Raw genomic sequence first — 24,188 nt, 5'->3', positions numbered from 1 at the left:
AAGGTTTTTTTTGTTTTTTTGTTTTTTGGAGACGGAGTTTCACTCTTGTCACCCAGGCTACAGTGCAATGGCGTGACCTTGGCTCACTGCAACCTCTGCCTCCTGGGTTCAAGCGATTCTCCTGCCTCAGCCTCCCGAGTTGCTGGGATTACAGGTGCTCAAAACCCAGCTAATTTTTGTTATTTTTAGTAGAGATGGGGTTTTGCCATGTTGGTCAGGCTGGTCTCGAACTCCCAACCTCAGGTGATCTGCTCATCTCAGCCTCTGAAAGTGCTGGGATTACAGGTGTGAGTCACCGCATCTGGCCTTCAAGAAGGTGTCGTTTTTAAAATAGTTCTCTCTTTTTTGGCACACCGAAGCTCATCACAAAATGGCTTTTTTGGTTTTTTTTTTTTGAGACGGAGTCTCACGCTGTTGCCCAGGCTGGAGTGGAATGGCAGGATCTCAGCTCACTGCAACCTCTGCTCCCAGATTCAAGCGATTCTCCTGCCTCTGCCTCTTAAGTAGCTGGGACTACAGGAATGAGCCACCACGGTAGGCTAATTTTTTGTACTTTTAGTAGAGATGGGGTTTCACCGTGTTGGCCAAGATGGTCTCGATCTCCCGACCTTGTGATACGCCCACCTCGGCCTCCCAAAGTGCTGGGATTACAGGCTTGAGCCACCGCGCCTGACCCTCAGAATGGCTCTTTTTGGAGGAAGAAACCTTTTCTCAGAAACCTCCCCAGCAGAATTCTCATGAATAACTGGACAGAAGTGAGTCACCCACCACCACCTAAAACCAATGATTGGCTTAGACTAGTGGTTCTCAACAGGGTTAATTTTGGCCCTCAGGGGATATATATCAAAGTCTGCATTAGGGCTTCAAAACCAATACCTCAAAATGTATGGTATTTTGACATACTGAACTGAAAAAGCCTCAAGGTCTCCCTGGCTTTCATCCTCCAAAATCTTTATCCTGGCCGGGTACAGTGGCTCACGCCTGTAATCCCAGCACTTTAGGAGGCCTAGGCAGGAGGATTGTTTGACTCCAGTAGTTCAAAACCAGCCTGGGCAACATAGTGACACCCTGTCTCTACAAAAAAATAGAAAAAATAGGCTGGGCACGGTGGCTTATGCCTGTAATCCTAACAACACTTTGGGAGGCTGAGGCGGGCGGATCACGAAGTCAGAAGACCGAGAACACCCTGGTTAATGCGGTGAAACCCCATCTCTACAAAAATACAAAAAAATTAGCCGGGCGCGGTGGCGGGTGCCTGTAGTCCCAGCTACTCAGGAGGCTGAGGCAGGAGAATGGCGTGAACCCGGGAGACGGAGCCTGCAGTGAGCTGAGATTGTGCCACTGCACTCCAGTCTGGGCAACAGAGCAAGACTCTGTCTTAAAAAAAAGAAGAAAAAATTAACTGGACTTGGTGGTGTGTGCTTGTAGTCCCAGTGACTCAGGAGGCTGAGGTGGAAAGATTGCCAGGGAGGTCGAAGCTTCAGTGAGCCATGATCATGCCACTGCACTCCAGCGTGGGCAAGAGAGCAAGACTCTGTCTCAAAACAAGAACAAATTCTTCTTCCCCCTCCTATAACCTGTTTTTCTAGGATGGTATATTAGCTTCTGAACCACCTAGAGGGATGGACAATCACTCTGTGATTCACACCATGCTAATGTCAATAAATTTCTATGCCTTTTGTTTTTCCAGTTAATCTGCCTTTTTCGAGTTGATTTTTCAGCAAAACTTCAGAGGGAAAAGGAGCTTTCCCTTGACCCCTACATCTGGAGACATCAGTACTATACTTGTGGAGAAATCCTGTCCTGCCTAAGGATCTGGGTTGCTTGGGAGCCAACCACAATATCTACGAAAGGAAGGGAAGTCCTGACAGCTGGGGTTCTTGCGTTCTTTCCACCAACTTGTTCAATTTGTCTTAGAATGACTGAAAAGTGTCACCCAGCTAAGGGGATAGGCAAACTGTCTTTGCTGGCCTTACAGTTTCCTCCTGTCTTTCTCAAGGTTCCTAAGGCGTATCTAAAACTGTTGTCTTGCCAGGCGCAGTGGCTCACATCTATAATCCCAGCACTTTGGGAGGCCAAGGTGGACGGATCACCTGACCTCAGGAGTTCGAGACCAGCCTGGCCAACATAGTGAAACCCTGTCTCTACTAAAATACAAAAAAAAAATTAGCTGGGCATGGTGGCACACGCCTGCAGTCTGAGCTACTCAGGAGTCGGAGGCAGAAGAATCGCTTGAACCCAGGAGGCGGAGGTTGTGTTGAGCCGAGATCAAGTCACTGCACTCCAGCTTGGGTGACAGAGTGAGACTCTGTCTCCAAAAATCAATAAATAATAAAAAATAAAACTGTTATCTTGGATGTAAAATGGTTCCTTAGAGAGAACATCCTTTATAAAGTATAGTTCCCCTGCGTAGGGTCAGGAGAAGCCCATCTCTTTTGCACAAAATCTGTGTGCTTTAGAGATTTATTTTCAAATATCTCAGCTTGGGATCCATATTTGGAAAGTGTTTTCCCCTTTCCTTTTCAAGAATAGCAAACTTTTCTGGTTTGGCTAGGGTTCCACTAGCCTTTCGACTTTACTTTCCTACCTTTGCTCTCCAGAGAAGCCTGAAAAATGACAAAGAGGCCGGGCGCGGTGGCTCAAGCCTGTAATCCCAGCACTTTGGGAGGCCGAGACGGGCGGATCACGAGGTCAGGAGATCGAGACCATCCTGGCTAACACGGTGAAACCCCGTCTCTACTAAAAATACAAAAAATTAGCCGGGCGTGGTGGTGCGTGCCTGTAGTCCCAGCTACTTGGAGGCTGAGGCAGGAGAATGGCGGGAACCCGGGAGGCGGAGCTTGCAGTGAGCCGAGATCCGGCCACTGCACTCCAGCCTGGGCGACAGAGCCAGACTCCGTCTCAAAAAAAAAAAAAAAAAGAAAAAGAAAAATGACAAAGGACATGTTGCCTGGCAGTACAGTCATAGACACTGTCTTTGGATTCCAATCCTGAGAACTGGAGGAAAGGCAAAAATCATTCTCCTTCTTAGCATCAGTCCTTGTTTCCTTTTCTTTTCTTTTTTTTTTTTTTTTTTTGAGGCGGAGTCTCGCTCTGTCGCCCGGACTGGAGTGCAGTGGCCAGATCTCAGCTCACTGCAAGCTCCGTCTCCCAGGTTTACGCCATTCTCCTGCCTCAGCCTCCCGAGTAGCTGGGACTACAGGCGCCCGCCACCTCGCCCGGCTAGTTTTTTGTATTTTTAGTAGAGACGGGGTTTCACCGTGTTAGCCAGGATGGTCTCGATCTCCTGACCTCGTGATCCGCCCGTCTCGGCCTCCCAAAGTGCTGGGATTACAGGCTTGAGCCACCGCGCCCGGCCTCCTTTTCTTTTCTTTCTTTTTTTTTTTTTTGAGACAGTTTTGCTCTTGTTGTCCAGGCTAGAGTGCAATGGTGTGATCTGGGCCCACCACAGCCTCCACCTCCTGGGTTCAAGCAATTCTCCTGCCTCAGCCTCCTGAGTAGCTGGGATTATAGGCGTGTGCCACCACACCCGGCTAATTTTGTACTTTTAGGAGAGATGAGGTTTTCTCCAGGTTGGTCAGGCTGCTCTCGAACTCCCGACCTCAGGTGATCTGCCTGCCTCGGCCTCCCAAAGTCCTGGGATTACAGTCGTGAGCCACAGTGCCCAGCCTCAGTCCTTGTTTTCAACACAGACTTAGGATCTCCCACAGGACACTGGGGCACCTTAAGTCTTATTTTGCCAAAGGTGCAAATGATGCCACCCTTCTTTATGCCCTGGCCTTATGAAGTGTGTGATTTCTTTAGTACTCCCTGACCAGTTTCCAGAATGGACCTCAGTGATCTCATTTTCAAATATATATATATATTTTTTGTAATAACATTTTTTTTTGAGATGGAGTCTTGCTCTGTTGTCCAGGCTGGAGTGCAGTGGCGCAATCTCAGCTCGTCACAACCTCCACCTCCTGGGTTCAAGTGATTATCCCGCCTCAGCCTCCTGAGTAGCTGGGACTACAGGTGTGTGCCACCATGCCCGGCTAATTTTTTTATTTTTAGTAGAAACATGGTTTCACTATGTTGGCCAGGCTGGTCTCGAACTCCTGACCTCCTGACCTCATGACCCACCCACTCGGCCTCCCAAAGTGCTGGGATTACAGGTGTGAGCCACTGCACCTGGTCTATTTTTTTGTAATATTTAAGTGCTGTTAATTCCCTTTGTGCTGTGACATATTACAACAAACTTAGTGGGTTAAAACAACACACATTTATTATCATACCATTATGGAGGTCAGAAATCTGAAATGAGTATTTATTTTTTCTTTTTTTGAGATGGAGTCTCACTCTGTCGCCCAGGCTGGAGTGCAGTGGCACGATCTCAGCTCACTGCAACCTCCACCTCCTGGGTTCAAGCAATTCTCCTGCCTCAGCCACCTGAGTAGCTGGGATTACAGGCGTACAGGACCACACCTGGCTAATTTTTGTATTTTTACTAGAGAGAGGGTTTCACCATGTTGGCCAGGCTGGTCTGGAACTCCTAGGCTCAAGCAATCCTCCCACCTCGGCTTCCCAAAGTCCTAGGATTATAGGCATGAGCCACTGCACCCAGCCTGAAGTGAGTGTTTTTTTTTTTTTTGATGGAGTTTCGCTCTGTCACCCAGTCTGGAGTGCAGTGGCGCAATCTCAGTTTACTGCAACCTCTGCCTCCTGAGTTCAAGTGATTCTCCTGCCTCAGCCTCCCGAGTAGCTGGGATTACAGGGGCCTGCCACCATGCCTGGCTAATTTTTGTATTTTTAGTAGAGACGGGGTTTCGCCATTTTGGCCGGGCTTGTCTTGAACTCCAGACCTCAGGTGATCCACCTGACTTGGCCTCCCAAAGTCTGGGATTACAGGCATAAGCCTTCATGCCTGGTCTGAAATGAGTCTTAAAGGGTTAAAATCAAGGTGTTGCCAAGGCGCTATTCATACTTCTGCAGTTTCCAGAGGAGAAACTGTGTCTTTCCCTTTTCAAGCTTCCAGAGGCCATCTGCATTCCTTGGCTTCTGGCCACTTCCTCCACCTTCAAAGGGCATCGGTTCAACCTTTTCTGTCTTCATGATACAGGCAGGAGGCAGACAAATGCCTGGGCATATAGGGAAGGGTCCTTAGTGAAAACCCCACCTTCAAGCCTGAAACAGCCTGAAGGCCAAAAGACCGGGCTGCTGGTCGCAGATGAAACCTGCAACCCTCAGGGAGATCTTCTGTCCTTGTTTGCTCGCCCTTTCCCTATTGATTCTCTCTGAATAATGCCTTTTAACCAACTGAATGTTGCCTTTTCTGATACCCATGGCTTGTGTGGGCATGCCCAAATGCGCACCGGGGGATCAGGATGGAGCTACTAGGATTTCCTGCCGTATGCTGGGGAGGAGCCTCGCCTCTTCCGCTCATGTATGGGAGCCCTGGTATTCAGTTGTGAAGTGGAAACCTTTTGTAGGACCCCTCTCTTTGCTGAACACTTTCCCTTCATTTAATAAATTCTGTTCTGTTCTTCAGTGTGGCCACATGCCTAATTTTTCCTGGTCGTGAGACAAGAACTCGGAGTTAGCTGAACTAAAAAGCATAAATCCTGCATCATTCACATGTTCTTTTTCTGAGTCTGATCCTCCTGCCTCCCTTTTATAAAGACCCTTATGCCCAACTGGTTATAAATCAGGGTTTCCACAGTCCTCTCCTAAGGTTTGATAATTTGCTAGTGTAAACTAAAAATAAAACCCCTGATATAGTTTGGACATTTACCCCTGCCCAAATGTCATGTTGAATTATGACTGTGGATGCTGGAGGTGCAGCCTGGCAAGAGGTGTTTGGATCCTGCGGGAGGATCTCTCATGGTTTGGTGCTGTCTTCATGACAGTTGAGTCCTCATGAGAGCATGAGAGCTGGTCATTTAAAAGTATGTGACACCTCCCCTCTCCCTCTCTCAATCCTGCTTTTGCTATGTGATGTGCCTGCTCCTCCTTCGCCTTCCTACATGATTGTAAGCTCCCTGAGGCTTCCCTGGAAGCTGAGCAGATGCCAGCATCATGCTTCCTATAAAGCCTGCAGAGCTGAGCCAATTAAACCTCTTTTTTTTTTTTTTGAGACAGAGTTTCACTCTTGTTGCCCAGGCTGGAGTGCAATGGCACCATTTCAGCTCATCACCACCTCTGCCTCCCCAGTTCAAGTGATTCTTCTGCTTAGTAGAGGTGGGGTTTCACCATGTTGGTCAGGCTGGTCTTGAACTCCTGACCTCATGATCCGCCTGCCTCGGCCTCCCAAAGTGCTGGGATTACAGGCATGAGCCACCATGCCCAGCTTATTCAGCACCTTTTAAAAGTCTGAGTAGGAAACATTTGCCACCTATTGCCTCTAAGGGTGGCCACCTATGAGACTTCATCTACATAATAAGAACTTTTATTCCACATCTCTTTATATAATAACTCTTTCAACCAATTGCCAATCAGAAAATCTTTGAATCCACTTATGACCTGGAAGCACTTCCCCCTCCCCACTTTGAGTTGTCCTGCTTTTCTGGACCAATGTATACCTCACATTTTGTTGCTGTTGTTGTTGTTGTTGAGACAGTCTTGCTCTGTTGCCCAGGCAGAGTGCAGTGGTGTGATCTTGGCTCACTGCCGTTTTCACCTCCCAGGTTCAAGTGATTCTCCTACCTCAACCTCCCAAGTAGCTGGGACTACGGGCACGTGCCACCATGCCCAGCTAATTTTTTGCATTTTAGTAGAGATAAGGTTTGGCCATGTTGGCCAGGCTGCTCTCACACTCCTGGCCTCAAGCAATCCTCCCATCTCGGCTTCCCAAATTGTTGGGATTACAGGCATGAGCCACTGAGCCGGCACTCCATATGTATTGATTGATGTCTGCATGTAACTTCTGTCCCCCTAATATTAAGCTGTAATGCAACCATCTTGGGCACATGTGGCTGTGAACCACATAAGGACCTCCTGAGGCTGTGTCATGGTCCTCACATTTGGCTCAGAATACATCTCTTCAAATACTACATAGAGTTTGGCTCTTTTTGTCAACACTAGAATGGTTTGCAGAACTTAGGAAGACACTATTTATTTATTTTTTTGAGACAGAGTCTCACTCTGTCACCCAGGCTGCAGTGCAATGGCGTGATCTCGGCTCACTGCAACTTCTGCATCCTGGATTAAAGCGATTCTCCTGCCTCAGCCTCCGAAGTAGCTGGGATTACAGGCATGCACCACCATGGCTGGCTAATTTTTGTATTTTTGTAGAGATGGGGTTTCTCCATGTTGGTCAGGCTGGTCTTGAACTCCCGACCTCAGGTGATCTGTTTGCCTTGGCCTCCCAAAGTGCTGGTATTACAGGCGTGAGTCACTGTGCCCAGCCCAAACCTCTTCTTTATGAACTACCCAGTCTCAAGTTATTTCTTTTTCTTTTCTTTTTTTTTTTTTGAGACAGAGTCTCGCTCCACCTCCACCTCCCAGGTTCAAGCGATTCTCCTGCCTCAGCCTCCCGAGTAGCTGAGATTACAGGCAACTGTCACTACGCCCAGCTAATTTTTGTATTTTTAGTAAAGACGGGTTTCACCATGTTGGCCAGGCTGGTCTTGAACTCCTGACCTCAGGCTATATGCCCACCTGGGTCTCCCAAAGTGCTGGAATTACAGGTGTGAGCCACGGTGCCCGGACTGCATGTTCTTTCTTTAAATATGGGAGAAGCCTGGCATGTTTTGAGGCCACAGCGAAGTTGCTGGTAGGGAGGGAGAAAGACAAGAGAGGGTAAAGCAATGCAGAAAGTTTGGGAAGATAAAGTAGAGAGATTGAATTGAAGCATAAGGCGGAGAGAGCAAAGCTGGGCACTTTTTTTCTCTAAGAACAAAGAAAAGAGGGTGGGTGTGGTGGCTCACACCCGCAATCCCAGCACCTTTGGAGGCCGAGGTAGGCAGATCACTTGAGGTCAGGAGTTCAAGATCAGACTGGCCAACATGGTGAAACCCTGTCTCTACTGAAAATACCTAAATTAGCCAGGCATGGTGGCACGTGGCTGTAATCCCAACTACTTGGGAGGCTGAGGCATAAGAATCACTTGAACCTCGGAGGCGGAAGAAGCAGTGAGCGGAGATGTTGCCATTGCACTCCAGCCTGGGTGGCAGAGCAAAACTGTCTCAAAAAAATACAATAAAGGAACGAAATGGAAGTAAAGGTGGACAAGAGTGATGCCAGCTCACCACTCCTGAGTGCTTTCTGTGTGTAGAGCACTCTACTAAGTGCGTTATGTACATTTTCTTGTCCAGTCCTCCCAACAATTCTGAAAAGTGGGTCTTGTTTGTATTCCCATTTTACAGATGAGGAAATTGAATCTTTGAGAGGTCATAAAGCCTAAGGTCATAAAGCTATGCAGTCAGACTTTGAACCCAGGCATCCTGATGCCAGAGTCTAGATTCTTTTTGGCAGAATGTTCCTTATTTTGGTTTTGTCTGATGCTTTTTCATGATTAGATTCAAGGTACGCATTTCCAACCAGAATACTACTTAAGTGATGTGTTCGTCTCAGGCTTTCCATCAGAGGGCACACAATGTCCATCTGCCCCTAAACAATCACACGGTTAAGGTGGTGTCCAATTGCCCCATTATACGATCACTACTTTTTCCCTTCCGACTAATAAGCAATCTGAGTGGAGACACTTTAAAACCATGCAAATATCTTGCTCCTCAAGTTTCCTCCTAAATTTTGCATCCACAGGTACTTCTTGCCTGATCCATTTTACTACAATAATTGCAAAATAATGAATTCCCAATTGCAGCACTCCTCCTACATTCACCATCAACCTCAGCTTCACGCTTCTTAAACAAGAGTCCTCTTCCTCTCTTTCTCTCTCATTGATAAGAACTCATGATTCTTATTTTTCAATGGGTTATAATTTCAATGGGTTAATGTCCTTAATCATGTTGGTGCCTAATATCCCAGATCTGGCCAGTGGGAGCTCCTTCAAGTTAGTTCCTTTATCCTGTGACATGCCTCCAGCACTTTTTAACTTTTTGACATAACACAATGTTTCAGGCTCCTCATCTCATATCTACATTGCCCCAGACATTTCTCTAATGAACCCTGATTCCTTTTAGTGAGGATTATATTAGAGACCAAGATCTCAGTGCAAAATGTTCTTATTGCGAATGGGATGTATTTGATTTTAACCCTTTTTAGCAGATAGAGCTGAATACATATACACACATTAGCTACATATATGAATATGCATACACACATGCACATATATACTTGTGTATACATACATATGTATGTTCAGACATACACATGTTTTAGAAATCATGAGTTCTGGCCAGGTGTGGTGGCTCATGCCTATAATACCAGCACTTTGGGAGGCTGAAGCAGGTGGAGTTCTGACATCAGGAGTTCAAGACCAGCCTGGCCAACATGATGAAACCCCATCTCTACTAAAAATACAAAAAAAAAATTAGCCGGGCGTGGTGGTGGGCGCCTGTAATCCCAGCTACTTGGGAGGCTGAGGCAGGAGAATGACTTGAACCCAGGAGGTGGAGGTTGCAGTGAGCCGAGATGGCGCCATTGCACTCCAGCCTGGGCAACAAGAGCAAAATTCCGTCTCAAAAAAAAAAAAAGAAAAGAAAATAAATAATGAGTTCTTGGTTTTTTTTTTTTTTTTTTGAGATGGAGTCTCACTCTATCGCCCGGGCTGGAGTGCAGTGGCCGGATTTCAGCTCACTGCAAGCTCCACCTCCCGGGTTCACGCCATTCTCCTGCCTCAGCCTCCGGAGTAGCTGGGACTACAGGCGCCCGCCACCTCGCCTGGCTAGTTTTTTGTATTTTTTAGTAGAGACGGGGTTTCACGGTGTTAGCCAGGATTCGATCTCCTGACCTCGTGATCCACCCGTCTCGGCCTCCCAAAGTGCTGGGATTACAGGCTTGAGCCACCGCGCCCGGCCAAGTTCTTGGCTTTTAACAACACCAACACATTTACTCATTTATTCAAGCATATAATATGTCTAAAATGTTTCAGAATTGATTTGCCAATGCCATTACATAAACAAACCTACCAAAGAGACTTAAGAATTTGTTTGAAGTTATCTTCCCACCCCAGCCTCACGGGAGCCTAGCTTCTGAACCCGTCTTGACTAGTATGGCTGTTTGCTGGGAGGAAGGTGGCAGCAGAGAGGGAGCACAATGCTTGAAATGGAGGTGTGAAACAGCCATGGAAGGGGAAAGGTGTGGGACCTTCAGTTTCAGAAGCAGAAGATAAATTTCCAAGGCTGGAGGAGATACTTGTGTGCTGGCCCGGGTCCACTCGATGGCATATTTTCCTGAAGCCATCTTAGCAGCCTGGGTACAGTAGAGAAGACAGATGGCTGGGATGGCTGGCTGATCCAAAGTTGGGGAACTACCAGGTGGATATGGCAGAAGGACAGAGGGTGAGGATACTGGGGTGCTGGCAAGAGAGTGGTTGACGTCATGAACCCTGGAGTCTGGGCTGAATTGGGGAAGAAATGAAGCCAAGAGAAAGGGAATGACTGGAGCTGTGAAGGGGTTTATTCATGTGATTTCTGGTCACTAAATCCAATAATCTAGGAATAGGCAGTTCAGGGGGCTATGAGGAGAGATAGCACATATCTTTATTTTATTTTATTTTATTTATTTATTTATTTATTTGAGACCATGTTTTGTTCTTGTTGCTCATGCTGGAGTGCAATGGCGCGATTTCGGCTCACCAAAACCTCCGCCTCCCGGGTTTAAGCGATTCTCCTGCCTCAGCCTCCTGACTAGCTGGGATTACAGGCATGCACCACCATGCCCCGCTAATTTTTTGTATTTTTAGTAAAGACGGGGTTTCTCCATGTTGGTCAGGCTGGTCTCGAACTCCCAACCTCAGGTGATCTGCCTGCCTCGGCCTCCCAAAGTGCTGGGATTACAGGCGTGAGCCACCACACCTGGCCGGCATGTGGTTAGCAACGTGATGAGAAGAACTGTACTCAGAGCAACAAGATGGTTGCTCAAAATTGGTTAGCAACAAGATGAGAAGAACTGTACTCAGAGCAACCAAAGAGATCTTTTCCCCAAAGACCAGAGATTGAGGGAGAGAAGACCTAGCTGGCTCAGGCTGAAGAGGGAAACTGTTTAAAGCACATTATCGCAATGTATGATCAACAGCTAAGAGTAGTGATCAAATGAAGGGACCTTAGAGATCATTTCACCTGGATGGGCACTTCACTTTTAAGGTCAGGAAATAAAAGTTCAGAGCTGTTAAGCAACTGCCCCATGCCTACCCACCCCCAGCCTCCGTGGGATTCAAACTCAGGTGTTCTAAATGCCATGTTGGTGGCTCTTTAATGCACTACAATGTTCTGAACCTAGCAAAACATCTGACTGGTTTGTTTTGCCTACTAGTCTTTGTTCTCCATCTATATTTTAAATACAGGGGCAGGAGTGGAATCTTATGCATCAGTGCATTCTCCATAGTTCCTAAGTCAGTCACTGCTCAATGCATCATTTTTTTTTTTTTTTTGAGAAGGACTCTTGCTCTGTCGCCCAGGCTGGAGTGCAGTGGCACAACCTCAGCTCACTGCAACCTCCACCTCTTGGGTTCAAGCAATTCTCTGCCTCAGCCTCCTGAGTAGCTGGGATTACAGGCCCCTGCCACCACGCCTGGCTAATTTTTGTGTTTTTAGTAGAGACGGGGGTTTCACCATCTTGGCCAGGCTGGTCTTGAACTCCTGACCTCCTGATCCACCCACCTCGGCCTCCCAAAGTGCTGGGATTACAAGCATGAGCCAGCACTCCTGGTCTTTTTTTTTTTTTTAAGACAGAGTCTCACTCTGTGACCCAGGCTGGAGTACAGTGGCATGATCTCAGTTCACTGCAACCTCCTGGGCTAAAGCGATCCTCCCACCCCAGCCTCCAGGGTAGCTGGGGCTACAGGCATGTGCCACCACACCCGGCTATTTTTGTATCTTTTTGCTAGAGACAGGGTTTCACCACATTGCCAAGACTGGTCTTGTATAGCTGGGCTCAAGGGATCCATGTTGGCCAGGCTGGTTTTGAACTCCTGGCCTCAACTTACCCACCCACCTCAGCCTTCCAAAGGTGTGAGCCACTGCACCTGGCTTAATTTCTGAACAACTTTCAAACAAGGTTTGCTTTTGGGACTTGTCCTTTAAGGATATCCTTTTAGAGATAAAAAGTGGGGTTTTGGCTGGGTGCTTTCTAGATACTTAAAATGCTGACTAATAGTTTTAGGATGTAAGTAAGGTGCGGCATAGGAGAAGGCCATGTGCAAACGCCCTATATAAAGAGTATGGGGGTCAGGCGTGGTGGCTCATGCCTGTAATCCCAGCACTTTGGGAGGCCGAGGTGGGCAGATCGCGAGGTCAGGAGTTCGAGACCAGCCTGGCCAACATGGTGAAACTCGGTCTCTACTAAAAACAGAAAAATTAGCTGGGTGTGGCGGTGGCACCTGTAATCCCAGCTACTCAGGAGGCTGAGGCAGGAGAATCGCTTGAACTAGGTAGGCGAAGGTTGCAGTGAGCCGAGACTGCTCCACTGCACTCTAACCTGGGTGACAGAGCAAGACTCCATCTCAAAAAAAAAAAAAAAAAAAAAAAAGAGCATCTAGGAACTCTCTGTACTCTCTGCTCAATTTCTCTGTAAATCTGTTTTAAAATATTTTAAAAATACTCCTACACTGGGATTGCAATAAAATTTGTGTTGTCACGTGGTTCTAATCACTAGTAATCCAGGTAGTGATGGTGGCTGAAAGTTTAAAAGTGATAATGAAAAATGTGCTAGAAAACTTTCAATCCCATGTGATAGAAAAAAAGTAGTCAAGGCCGGGCGCGGTGGCTCAAGCCTGTAATCCCAGCACTTTGGGAGGCCGAGGCGGGCGGATCACAAGGTCAGGAGATCGAGACCATCCTGGCTAACACAGTGAAACCCCGTCTCTACTAAAAAGTACAAAAAACTAGCCGGGTGAGGTGGCGGGCGCCTGTAGTCCCAGCTACTCGGGAGGCTGAGGCAGGAGAATGGCGTGAACCCGGGAGGCGGAGCTTGCAGTGAGCTGAGATCCGGCCACTGCACTCCAGCCTGGGCGACAGAGCGAGACTCCGTCTCAAAAAAAAAAAAAAAAAAAAAAAAGAAAAAAAGTAGTCAAAATAGGGCTCCTAGCATGAGCTGGAGTGACCCCCCTTTAAATGACTCCAGCGTGTTGACATGACAGGCTGCAGCTGGCCGACTTTGCTTGGTGCTCAGGAGAGGCTATTGGAAAGAAAAGGCGGATAAAAAATATCTGTTCACATAAAATTATGCAGTTAACCAATCAAAGGAAACAACTGGTTACAGAGAAAGAATTTTAATCATCAGGCTAAAAAATTTACAAAACCTCGTTGAACATAAGATACGCAACATTAAATTCTGGGTAATACATGCATGCATTGTTATTTCTGTGTGGGAATGCCTCATTCTGAGCAAACCTGACATACAGCAGTAGGACTGACTGTCACTGGAAAGCTTTGACACAACACTTTTTTTTATATAGCACATTCCCAAAATGTGTTTAACATAGAGTTTCATTTTTCAAAATGGATTTGCACATAATTTTAGAGAGAATTATCTATTGGTTAAAATGAGGTATATCTGTGCTGCCATGAAGTATGCCATGAGAACACACTTCAGTTTCTCTAACCCATTTTTATACATAATAATAAAATTTCATTTTATGAAAAAATAGTTGAATTCATGAGGTATGCATCTTGACCACATGCCCACAGTGTAAGTACCAAGTGTAAGGTCAGTGCATGATGAGTGCACAACACAGTACACCACGAGTAAATGCAGTTCCCAGTCATACATCTCCCCCATTACAAAATGTGTCTAACCTCAAAATCCCCGACGAAGTCCTTGTGTGCACAGCCCAGGCTCACCTACGGGTATGTGTATATGTGCAAGGATGGGTATGCCGCCATAGCAGCACAGTCTCTCTTTGTGGCAGGATATCTGCTCCGAGGCCAGTTTGGCTTCATACCTGGAGCTGGCTCTTGGCTGGAGTTTATGGTTCTCTTTGGAGAGCATGATACTGTAAAGCCTGGCTTCTTATTCTGTGCAAATAAGATTTTAAAAAGTTGAATTCACTTTATTTTGCCATTTCTAAAGATGTAGTTAGGGTTGGGGTTGGCTTTACAAGGAGTTAGTGAGAAGTATTTGCATTTCTTCCCCGAATATAAAAGTAGTTGACATTGTTATAGAACAGAGGTGAACTGAGCCTTTGTCCTGGTCCCTCAGTCAAATCAAGGTCAACATCAGAAACATTTTTTTTTGAGGTGGAGTCTTGCTTTGTTGCTCAGGCTGGAGTGCAGTGGCACAATCTCAGCTCACTGCAACCTCTGCCTCCTGGGCTCAAGCAATTCTCCTGCCTCAGCCTCCTGAGTAGCTGGGACTACAGGCGTGTGCCACCACACCCGGCTATTTTTGTTTTTTAGTAGAGACGGGGTTTCGCCATTTTGCCCAGGCTGGTCTCAAACTCCTGACCTCAAGTGATCCTCCTACCTTGGCCTCCCAAAGTGCTGGGATTACAGGTGTGAGCCACTGTGCCTGGTCACCCAAAGTGTTGGGATTACAGGCGTGGGCCACCACACTGGCCAACATGGGCAACATTTTAATTGCCCTAAAAAGCAGAAGGACTGCATTTTATAAGCTGTCTAGAAACATTAAACAAAAAAAGAAAAAAACAATCTATCAAGGTGGCAGACCGCCTCATTTTTTTCAATTATGTTTATCTGACATGTTATAGAAGTTAAATACCCACATCTCTGTTACACAAAATCACACTATAAATTTTAAGAAAATATGAGGTGGGATAATCGCTTGAGCCTGGCAGGCAGAGGTTGCAGTGAGCCGAGATCATGCCACTGCACTCCAGCCTGGGCGACAGAGCAAGACCCTGTCTCAAAAAAAAAACAAAAAAAAAAGAAATTTTAAGAAAATGAAGTAAAGATAAAGGTTTGGATAACAGTCATCTACTACACTGGATTTAATTGAATTCATGGTTATATGTCAGAACCTAATTAGTATATTTCAGTTCTGGGATATAGTTTTTGCTACTCGTAGGCTTCCAGCAATGAACGCTAAGTGAAGAAAGAGGACAAGCTCATTATTGACTAGTCTGTCAGGACTGAAACTCTCTTTAATTTGACTTTAAGCCTATATTTTCACTGCTCTTCATTTTCTGTCATAATATGGTGATTGGACTATCAGTCTTGTCACTCCTAGAGGATCTTGTCTTCATGTCTTTTAAGGACTTTGCACATAGTAGACACTAGAAGTCACTGATAGGTAAATGAGAGCATCAGTGCAAGAATTCCCAAGCAACAGACTTGGGAAGACAGCAGGGACTCCATCCACTGGGAGAACCATCCACTCTATATCTGGTACACCTAACTTAATCCACTGATTCTCAACCTGTGTTTCACCCACACTCATGTGAACAACACCTCCTGTACACGTACCCTGGGCTACTAGAAACAACAGCTTACTAGCTGTTTCGCCACTTCTTTTTTTTTGAGATGGAGTCTGACTCTGTCACCCAGGCTGGAGTGCAGTGGCGCAATCTCAGCTCACTGCAATCTCCGCCTCCGGGTTCAAGCAATCCTCCTGCCTCAGCCTCCCAAGTAGCTGGGACTACAGGCACCTGCCACCACACCTGGCTAGTTTTTTGGTTTTTAGTAGAGATGGGGTTTCACCATGTTGGCCAGGCTGGTCTCGAACTCCTGACCTCAGGTTATCCGCCTGCCTTGGCCTCCCAAAGTGCTGAGATTACAGGCGTGAGCCACCATGCCCGGCCTCGCCACCTCTTTTTTCCTCCCTTTCAGGAAAAAACGTGTGAGTGCAAATGAGCATGACGAATGTTATTATAGGGATAAATACGAATTCATTCAAACTTATTATTTTTAAAATTTTTCTATATTTTATTTATTTATTTATTTAGAGACAGAGTCTCACTCTGTCGCCCAGGCTGGAGTGCAGTGGTGCAATCTTGGCTCACTGCAAACTGCCTCCTGGATTCAAGTGATTCTCCTGCCTCAGCCTCCCGATTAGCTGGGGTTCAAGCATGCACCACTATACCCAGCTAATTTTTATATTTTTAGTTGAGACAGGGTTTGGCCATGTTGGCCAGGCTGGTCTTGAACTCCTAACCTCAGGTGATCCACTCTCCTCAGCCTCCTAAAGTGCATGGAGTTGTGAGCCACTGCACCTGACCAAACTTACTCTTTTACAATTTTTTTTTTTTTTTGAGATGGAGTCTCGCTCTGTACTCAGGCTGGAGTGCAATGGCACGATCTCAGCTCACTGCAACTTCTGCCTCCCTGGTTCAAGTGATTCTCCTGCCTCAGCCCCTCCAGTAGCTGGGATTACAGGCGCACACCACCACGCCCGGCTAATTTTTGTATTTTTAATAGAGATGGGGTTTCACCATGTTGGCCAGGCTGGTCTCTAACTCCTGACCTCAAATCATCTGCCTGCCTTGGCCTCCCGAAGTGCTGGGATTACAGGTGTGAGCCACTGTGGCTGGCCTAAAACTTATTCTTTTAAAAAAGCAAATAATTCACAAAACTTGGTACTGAACGGTCAGTGGTAACTGTAGCCTGAGGGTGCAAAATGCCTTAGATGTGCACCTGAGCAGAACAAATCCAAGAAGGTAAAACTGGACTGTGCATCACCGCCCCTCCAAATTACATAATACATTTGAGAACTAATTAAAATTAATCACTGGCATGTAAGCATATACAGTATATGAGGTGAAGTACCTGCATTCTCCCTTTATTCGTAGGCAGAACCAGGGTGGCCATTGATGGGTCCAGGGAGGTGTCTTTGTCTCTTCTATTTAAATTTGTCTAAAATAAATGAACATATCCTCACTAAATTTTCCACTTGAACAAGTGTGATTACAGTGAATATACATTATTTGTTTGCTTCTTATTCATACATGTCGATTACTATGATATTCCCACACAAAAGGACAGGCAAAACATAATTCAAAGAAGGAAAAACAATTCAAAGGAGGAAAAGTGACTAATGTACTGAGTGCCTATGATATGCCAGGTGCTTTACACTTTCACACTAATTCACACAACAACCTTAGGATGTAGATATTATCACCTCAGTATTTTAGATGCAGAAACTTAGCCCCGGGGTGGTCAGATGACTCACAGAATATTAAACAGTGGGGCTGAAATTTGAACTCAAAGCAGACTTCAAAATTTATGCTCTTGCCACCAGCTGTGCTCTGTGGGGATTCCCCAGTATTGCACAGTGAGACCTCATTACAGTACTCTTTTTTTTGAGACAGTTTCACTCTTGTCACCCAGGCTGGAGTGCAATGGTGCAATCTCAGCTCACAGCAACCTCCACCTCTTGAGTTCAAGCGATTCTCCTGCCTCAGCTTCCCGAGTAGCTGGAATTACAGGCGCCTGCCACCACGCCTGGCTAATTTTTGTATGTTTAGTGAAGACAGGGTTTCACCATGTTGGCTGGGCTGGTCTCGAACTCCTGACCTCAGGTGATCCACCCACTTTGGCCTCCCAAAGTGCTGGGATTACAGGCATGAGCCACTGTGCCCAGGCAGCACTGTTAACCACAGGGTAGTGTTTCACATGAGGAGGGCCCATTTTGCCCCCTATCCCCTAAGAATCGGCTATTGTACCAAAACCATTCTTTTTTTTTGGGGGGGGACAAAGTCTCACTCTGTCGCCTAGGGTGGAATGCAGTGGCAGGATCACAGCTCACCGTAACCTTAAAACTCCTGGACTCAAGTGATTCTCCCACCTCAGCCTCCCAAGTAGCTAGGACTACAGGAGGGGCAGGCTACTACATCCAGCTAAGTTTTTTTTTTTTTTTTGAGATGGAGTCTTGCTCTATTGCCCAGGCTGGAGTGCAGTGGCGTGACCTCGGCTCACTGCAACCTCCACCTCCCAGGTTCAAGTGATTCTCCTGCCTTGGCCTCCCGAGTAGCTGGGACTACAGGGATGTGCCACCATGCCTAGCTAATTTTGTGTATTTTTAGTAGAGACGGGGTTTCACCATGTTAGCTAGGATGGTCTCAATCTCCTGACCTCATGATCTGCCTGTCTCAGCCTCCCAAAGTGTTGTGATTACAGGCATGAGCCACTGCGCCCAGCCTGCATCCAGCTAAATTTTAAAATTTTTTGTAGAGATAGGATCTTGCTATGTTGCTCAGGCTGGTCTTGAACTCCTGGCCTCAAGTGATCCTCCCACCTTTTCCTCCCAAAGTGCTGGGATTACAGGTGTGAGCTACCATACCTGACCTCAAAACCGAGCCCCGCTTTTTTTTTTAAAGCAGGGTCTTGCTCTGTCACCCAGGCTGGGGTGCAGTGGTAGGATCACAGCTCACTGTAGCCTTGACCTCTCAGGCTCAAGCGATCCTCCTACCTCAGCCTCTCAAGTAGCTAGGACTATAAGCATACACCACAATGCATAGCTGATTTTTCTTCTTCTTCTTCTCTTTTTTTTTTTTTTTTTTTGAGGCGGAGTCTCGCTCTGTCGCCCAAACTGGAGTGCAGTGGCCGGATCTCAGCTCACTGCAAGCTCCGCCTCCCGGGTTTACGCCAGTCTCCTGCCTCAGCCTCCCGAGTAGCTGGGACTACAGGCGCCCGCCACCTCGTCCGGCTAGTTTTTTTTTTTTTTTTTTGTATTTTTAGTAGAGACGGGGTTTCACCGTGTTAGCCAGGATGGTCTCGATCTCCTGACCTCGTGATCCGCCCGTCTCGGCCTCCCAAAGTGCTGGGATTACAGGCTTGAGCCACTGCGCCCGGCCTTCTTCTTCTTTTTTTGAGACAGAGTCTTGCTCTGTCGCCCGAGCTGGAGTGCAATGGTGCAATCTCAGCTCACTGCAACTTCTGCCTCCTGGGTTCAAGCAATTCTTGTGACTCAGCTTCCTGGGTAGCTGAGTCTACAGGCACACACCACCACGCCCAGCTAATTTTTGTATTTTTAGTAGAGATGGGGTTTCACCATGTTGGCCAGGCTGGTCTTGAACTCCTGGTCTCATGTGATCCACCCATCTTGTCCTCTCACAGTGCTGGGATTACAGGTATGAGCCACCGTGCCCAGCCATGTCTAGCTAATTTGTAAAAAATTTTTTGTAGAGATGGGGTCTTGCTATGTTGCCAGGGCTAGTCTCAAACTTCTGGACCCAAGCAATCCTCCTCTCTCAGCCTCCCAAAGTGCTGGGATTACAGGTGTGAGCCACCGTGCCTGGCCACCCAGGCTGGAGTACAGTGGTATGATCATGGCTCACTGGAGCCTCCAACTCTGGTCTCATGTGATCTGACCACCTCAGTGTCTCAAATAAGTGGGACTATGTGCACCACTATACCCAGCTATTTTTTGTTTATTTTTTTGTAGAGATGAGGTTTCACTATGTTGTGTAGGCTGGTCTTGAACTCCTGGGCTCAAATGATCCTCCTGCCTTGGCTTTCCAAAGTGTTGGGTTTGGCTAGGCACAATGACTCACACCTGTAATCCCAGCACTTTGGTAGGCTGAGGCAGGCAGATCACCCGAGGTCAGGAGTTCAAAACCAGCCTTGCCAACATGGTGAGATCTTGTCTGTACTAAAAATACAAAAATTAGCCAGGCAAGGTGGCAGGTGCCTGTAATCTCAGCTCCATGGGAGGCTGAGGCAGGAGAATCACTTGAACCCGGGAGGTGGAGGTTGTAGTGAGCTGAGATCGTGCCACTGAACTCAAGCCTGCGTGACAGAATGAGACTTTTGTTTCCTTTTTTGTGTCAAAAAAAGAAACAAAAAAGAAAACACACAAAGTGTTGGGCTTTCAGGTGTGAGCCACCATGCCTGGACAGCCTATTTTTTTTACAATAAAAAAATCAAGGATTTTGGCCGGGCATGGTAGCTCATGCCTGTAATCCCAGCACTTTGGGAGGCCAAAGTGGGTAGATTACTTGAGCTTAGCAGTTTGAGACTAGCCTGGGCAACATGTCGAAACCCTGCATCTAATAAAAATACAAAAATTAGCCAAGCATGGTGGTAGGCACCTGTAATCCCAGCTACTCCAGAGGCTGAGGCCCGAGAACCACTTGAACCCAAGAGGTGGAAGCTGCACTCCAGCCTGGGTAACAGAGTAAGACTCTGTCTCAAAAAAAGAAAAAAAGGCTGGACACCGTGGCTCAAGCCTGTAATCCCAGCACTCTGGGAGGCCGAGACGGGCGGATCACGAGGTCAGGAGATCGAGACCATCCTGGCTAACACGGTGAAACCCCGTCTCTACTAAAAATACAAAAAACTAGCCGGGCGAGGTGGTGGGCGCCTGTAGTCCCAGCTACTCGGGAGGCTGAGGCAGGAGACTGGCGTAAATCCAGGAGGCGGAGCTTGCAGTTAGCTGAGATCCGGCCACTGCACTCCAGCCTGGGGGACAGAGCAAGACTCTGTCTCAAAAAAAAATCAAAGATTTTATAGCCATAAAACTATAAAGTACTAAACATTGGTTGAGTGTCTCTCCTCTGTGTTGCCACTGCATCCTACTCTGTGATACAATTTCCTACTTATTTGCTGACATCTCCACCGGAGTCTGAAGTCCCTGAGGCAGGGATAGTATTTTATTCAAGGTTGCATTCACAGCACCCAGTAAAGGGACTGGCATGTAGTAGGTGCCCAATAAAATTTGTTGATTTATTTTAAAATAAAATTTGCTGATTGAGTAGATGAGTGGGTAGATGGATGAATGGATGGCAAGTAAGGCAGCCCATTCTTATGTTCTTGGTGTAAAATCACAAATCACCAATATTTGATTCCAGACTTCAGTCATGTCTAATCCAAAGTAGTGTCAATGTCTCCCCCAGTTTTAATGTTTTCTTGCTCCCAGTGGCACTGTCAGGTTAGGGTAACATAAATGGCTACTACATTTGTCACCTTGTGGGAGAGAGGTGCTAATCTGAGAGGTTAGAGAATTTGTGTGACAAAGAGTCAAAAACAAAAATACTACCTCATTTAACCTCGGGTTTTCACTTCTCATTGGTAAAAAACTGGAATTCTCTGAGTTTTTGAAAAAGGCTGGATGATTTTGCAGAGTAGAAGCAAATCCTGCCCTTTCCTAGGATTGAGTAAAAAGAGAATCTTTTTCAATTGATCTGTTCAAAATTGATCCAATTTACCCAACAGCAAAACTTGTACCTCTGAAAGCACATTTGTCTTTAGAAAGCAGAGGGTATGGTGTGAATGTGGCAGCTTGGACAAAGATTGATGAGCTATCCAGCTGTCTGAGCCTGGACCAGGCCTGGCCCCCAGCCATCCATCTACTCCTGACTAGCTCTGGCCACTACCATTCCAGTACCATGTCTTTGCTCTGGAAATTCAGACTTGGCTAAAACCCAGACTTCCTATGCCAGAGTATAAGAGAGGATCAGTGGACCAAGGCTGAAACCTGCTCAGAGATGCCCAGAGGGCCCCCGGAAGGTTCTGATCCCAAAACAGAAAGTTTCCTCCTGCCCCAATCTCCATCCCCTTTTTGGTTTAGCGTAAATTTTAACCCCCTTTCCTTCTCCCTCTATGGAATGCTCTGAAACCAGACAGTAGAAATAGCCAGCAAGGCTTTCTTACTGAGGTATCTTCTGTTAACTTCCACATCAAATTTTTTTTCTGATACTGCTCATTTCGCTGTTTCCTAGTCTGAAGTGACTTCTTTTTTTTCTTCTTAAACATCTTCTTCTGAGTCAGCTATTCCGGAAAGTAGAGAAACTGGTCATTGAGGATTCCAGAACTAGGACTACCCACATATGGCACTCTTCATGCAACGCTCAAGACACAAAGGCTAACTCGGTATGCAGCCTCATGGTGTTGGTTTGGAGAATAAACAAACAGTTCAGTTCCCTCCTTACTGGAGGATGCTTCCTACTTAATACCCCCAAATCCCACTGTTATCGATAAACTGCCAAAGGGGTACTTATGGTTGGGCACCTGTAATCCCAACACTTTGGGAGGCTGAAGCGGGTGGATCACTTGAGGTCAAGAGTTCGATACCAGCCTGGCCAACATGGTGAAACCCCATCTCTACTAAAAATACAAAAATTAGCTGGGCAAGGTGGCAGGTGACTGTAATCCCAGTTACTCAGGAGGCTGAGGTAGAAGAATTGCTTGAACCCGGGAGGTGGAGGTTGCGGTGAGCCCAGATCATGCCACTGCACTTCATCCTGGGTGACAGAGTGAGACTCCATCTCAAAAAAAAAAAAAAAAAAGGCCCGGTGCGGCGGCTCACGCCTGTAACCCCAGCACTTTGGGAGGCCAAGGCAGGCAGATCACGAGGTCAAGAGTTTGAAAGCAGGATGGCCAACCATCTCTACTAAAAATACAAAAATTAGCCAGGCGTGGTGGCGTGCGCCTGTAATCCCAGCTACTCAGGAGGCTGAGGCGGAGAATTGCTTGAACCCAGAAGGTGGAAGTTTGTACCACTGCACTCCAGCCTGGGAGACAGAGCAAGACTCCATCTCAAAACAACAAGGACAACAACAACAAAAAAACCCCACAAAGGGGCACTTATACCAATAACCAAATATCTGTGATTTACAATATGAAATCAGATTACTTATGGCAATAATGTCAGGTCCAGATAATAATGATCATTAGACGTGTGGTTAAAATATTCAGTTTGGGTGTTACCTTAAGGTGGCCTTAATAATGAAGCAAGAAAGTTATAAAGGACAAAACAAGGGACTTTAGGGCAGGGTGACTAGTTAGGACACTATTGTATATTTTCTGCGAGTCTTAGGACAGTTGGAAAATTCCAACAAATTGGCTGGCAGTGTCATGATTTTTTTTAAGGCTGCTATTTCCTGGGTATAAGAGTTCAGCTCACCTCATCTGCTATGTTTGCTAGGTGAACAGGAAGACCATCTGAGAGAGAACTGTCAGAGCCATCGGTGCTGTTTCCAAAAGAAAAAAGAGGAAATAACTGTCATTGATATGTCTAGGAAGCATAACATTTACCAGACCAGCTGTATGGGATTAAGATTAGGATATCTTCTAGTCTACTATTTCTCTCATTGCCTATGCTTCAATTACTAAAAATTATTATTTTCTTCCTTTTTTATATTTTTGGGACAGGGTCTCACTCTGTCACCCAGGCTGGAGTGCAGTACTGTGATCATAAATCACTGCAGCCTTGACCTCCCAGGCTCAAGAGATCCTCCCACCTCAGCCTTCTGAGCAGCTGGGACTACAGGCTCATGCCACCATGCCTGACTAATTTTTAAAATTCTTGTAGTCACAGGGTCCCACTATGTTGCCTGGGCTGGTCTTGAACTTTTGTGTTTAAGCGATCCTCTTGCCTCAGCCTCCTAAAGTACTGAGATTACAGGTATGAGCAACTGCGCCTAAGCAATTACTAAGAATTCTTGATGGCCACGCGCGGTGGAGCATGCCTGTAATCCCAGCATTTTGGGAGGCCGAGGTGGGTGGATCACCTGAAGTCAGGAGTTTGAGACCACCCTGACTAAAATGGTGAATCCCTGTCTCTACGAAATACAAAAAAATTATCTGGGTGTGGTGGTGCACACCTGTAGTCCCAGCTACTCAGGAGGCTGAGGCAGGAGAATCGCTTGAACCTGGGAGGCAGAGGCTGCAGTGAGCCAAGACTGCGCCATTGCACTCCAGCCTAGGTGACAAGAGTGAAGCTGTCTCAAAAAAAAAAAAAAAAAAATTTTTTTTGAGACGGAGTCTCACTCTGTCAACCTCCTGAAGTAGCTGAAACTACAGGCGCCCGCCATCACGCCCAGCTAATTTTTTGTATTTTTAGAGATGGGGTTTCACCGTGTTAGCCAGGATGGTCTCGATCTCCTGACCTCATGATCTGCCCGCCTTGGCCTCCTGAAGTGCTGGGATAACAGGCATGAGCCACCGCACCCGGCCCCAAAAAAAGAATTCTTGACAAGCACATTCATCCATTCACTCCGAACACCTACTGCATGCCAAGCAGTGTGTTAGGCACAGGGAGCACAGATGAACGAGGCAGAGCCTCTGGCACCAAAGAGTTTGCAATCCATATGGCAAAGCAAATACTGGCCAGATGGGCAAAATCGCCCTTGGTGGAGGTTGTGAGAGGCCACAGGATTCTCAATGTGCAGGCCTAGAGAACAGTAGAGAACTGTC

At 46.6% G+C, this 24,188-nt stretch overlaps 1 protein-coding gene across 4 annotated transcripts in view; it reads right to left on the bottom strand.

Moving 5' to 3' along the window:
* AGBL2 (ATP/GTP binding protein like 2) overlaps positions 1-24,188 on the bottom strand; it is a 76,668-nt gene that overhangs the window by 4,671 nt on the left and 47,809 nt on the right. The window contains exons 14-18 of one of the 4 annotated variants that reach the window (XM_033207984.1): positions 22,897-22,963; positions 21,645-21,761; positions 21,031-21,138; positions 16,821-16,907; positions 14,042-14,114 (exon numbers count right to left, since the gene is read on the bottom strand). In XM_033207984.1, the coding sequence (XP_033063875.1) occupies positions 14,042-14,114; positions 16,821-16,907; positions 21,031-21,138; positions 21,645-21,761; positions 22,897-22,963 (452 nt within the window). Of the gene's footprint in view, positions 1-13,353; positions 14,115-14,967; positions 15,342-16,820; positions 16,908-21,030; positions 21,139-21,644; positions 21,762-22,896; positions 22,964-24,188 lie in introns of those variants that run through there. The other 3 variants (XM_033207983.1, XM_033207986.1, XM_033207985.1) reach the window with 3 other exon arrangements.

This window comes from Trachypithecus francoisi, unplaced genomic scaffold (assembly GCF_009764315.1).
Source record: "Trachypithecus francoisi isolate TF-2019V2 unplaced genomic scaffold, Tfra_2.0 Lachesis_group8, whole genome shotgun sequence".
Lineage (NCBI taxonomy): Eukaryota > Metazoa > Chordata > Mammalia > Primates > Cercopithecidae > Trachypithecus > Trachypithecus francoisi.
This window is presented reverse-complemented; position numbering and strand designations above follow the sequence as displayed.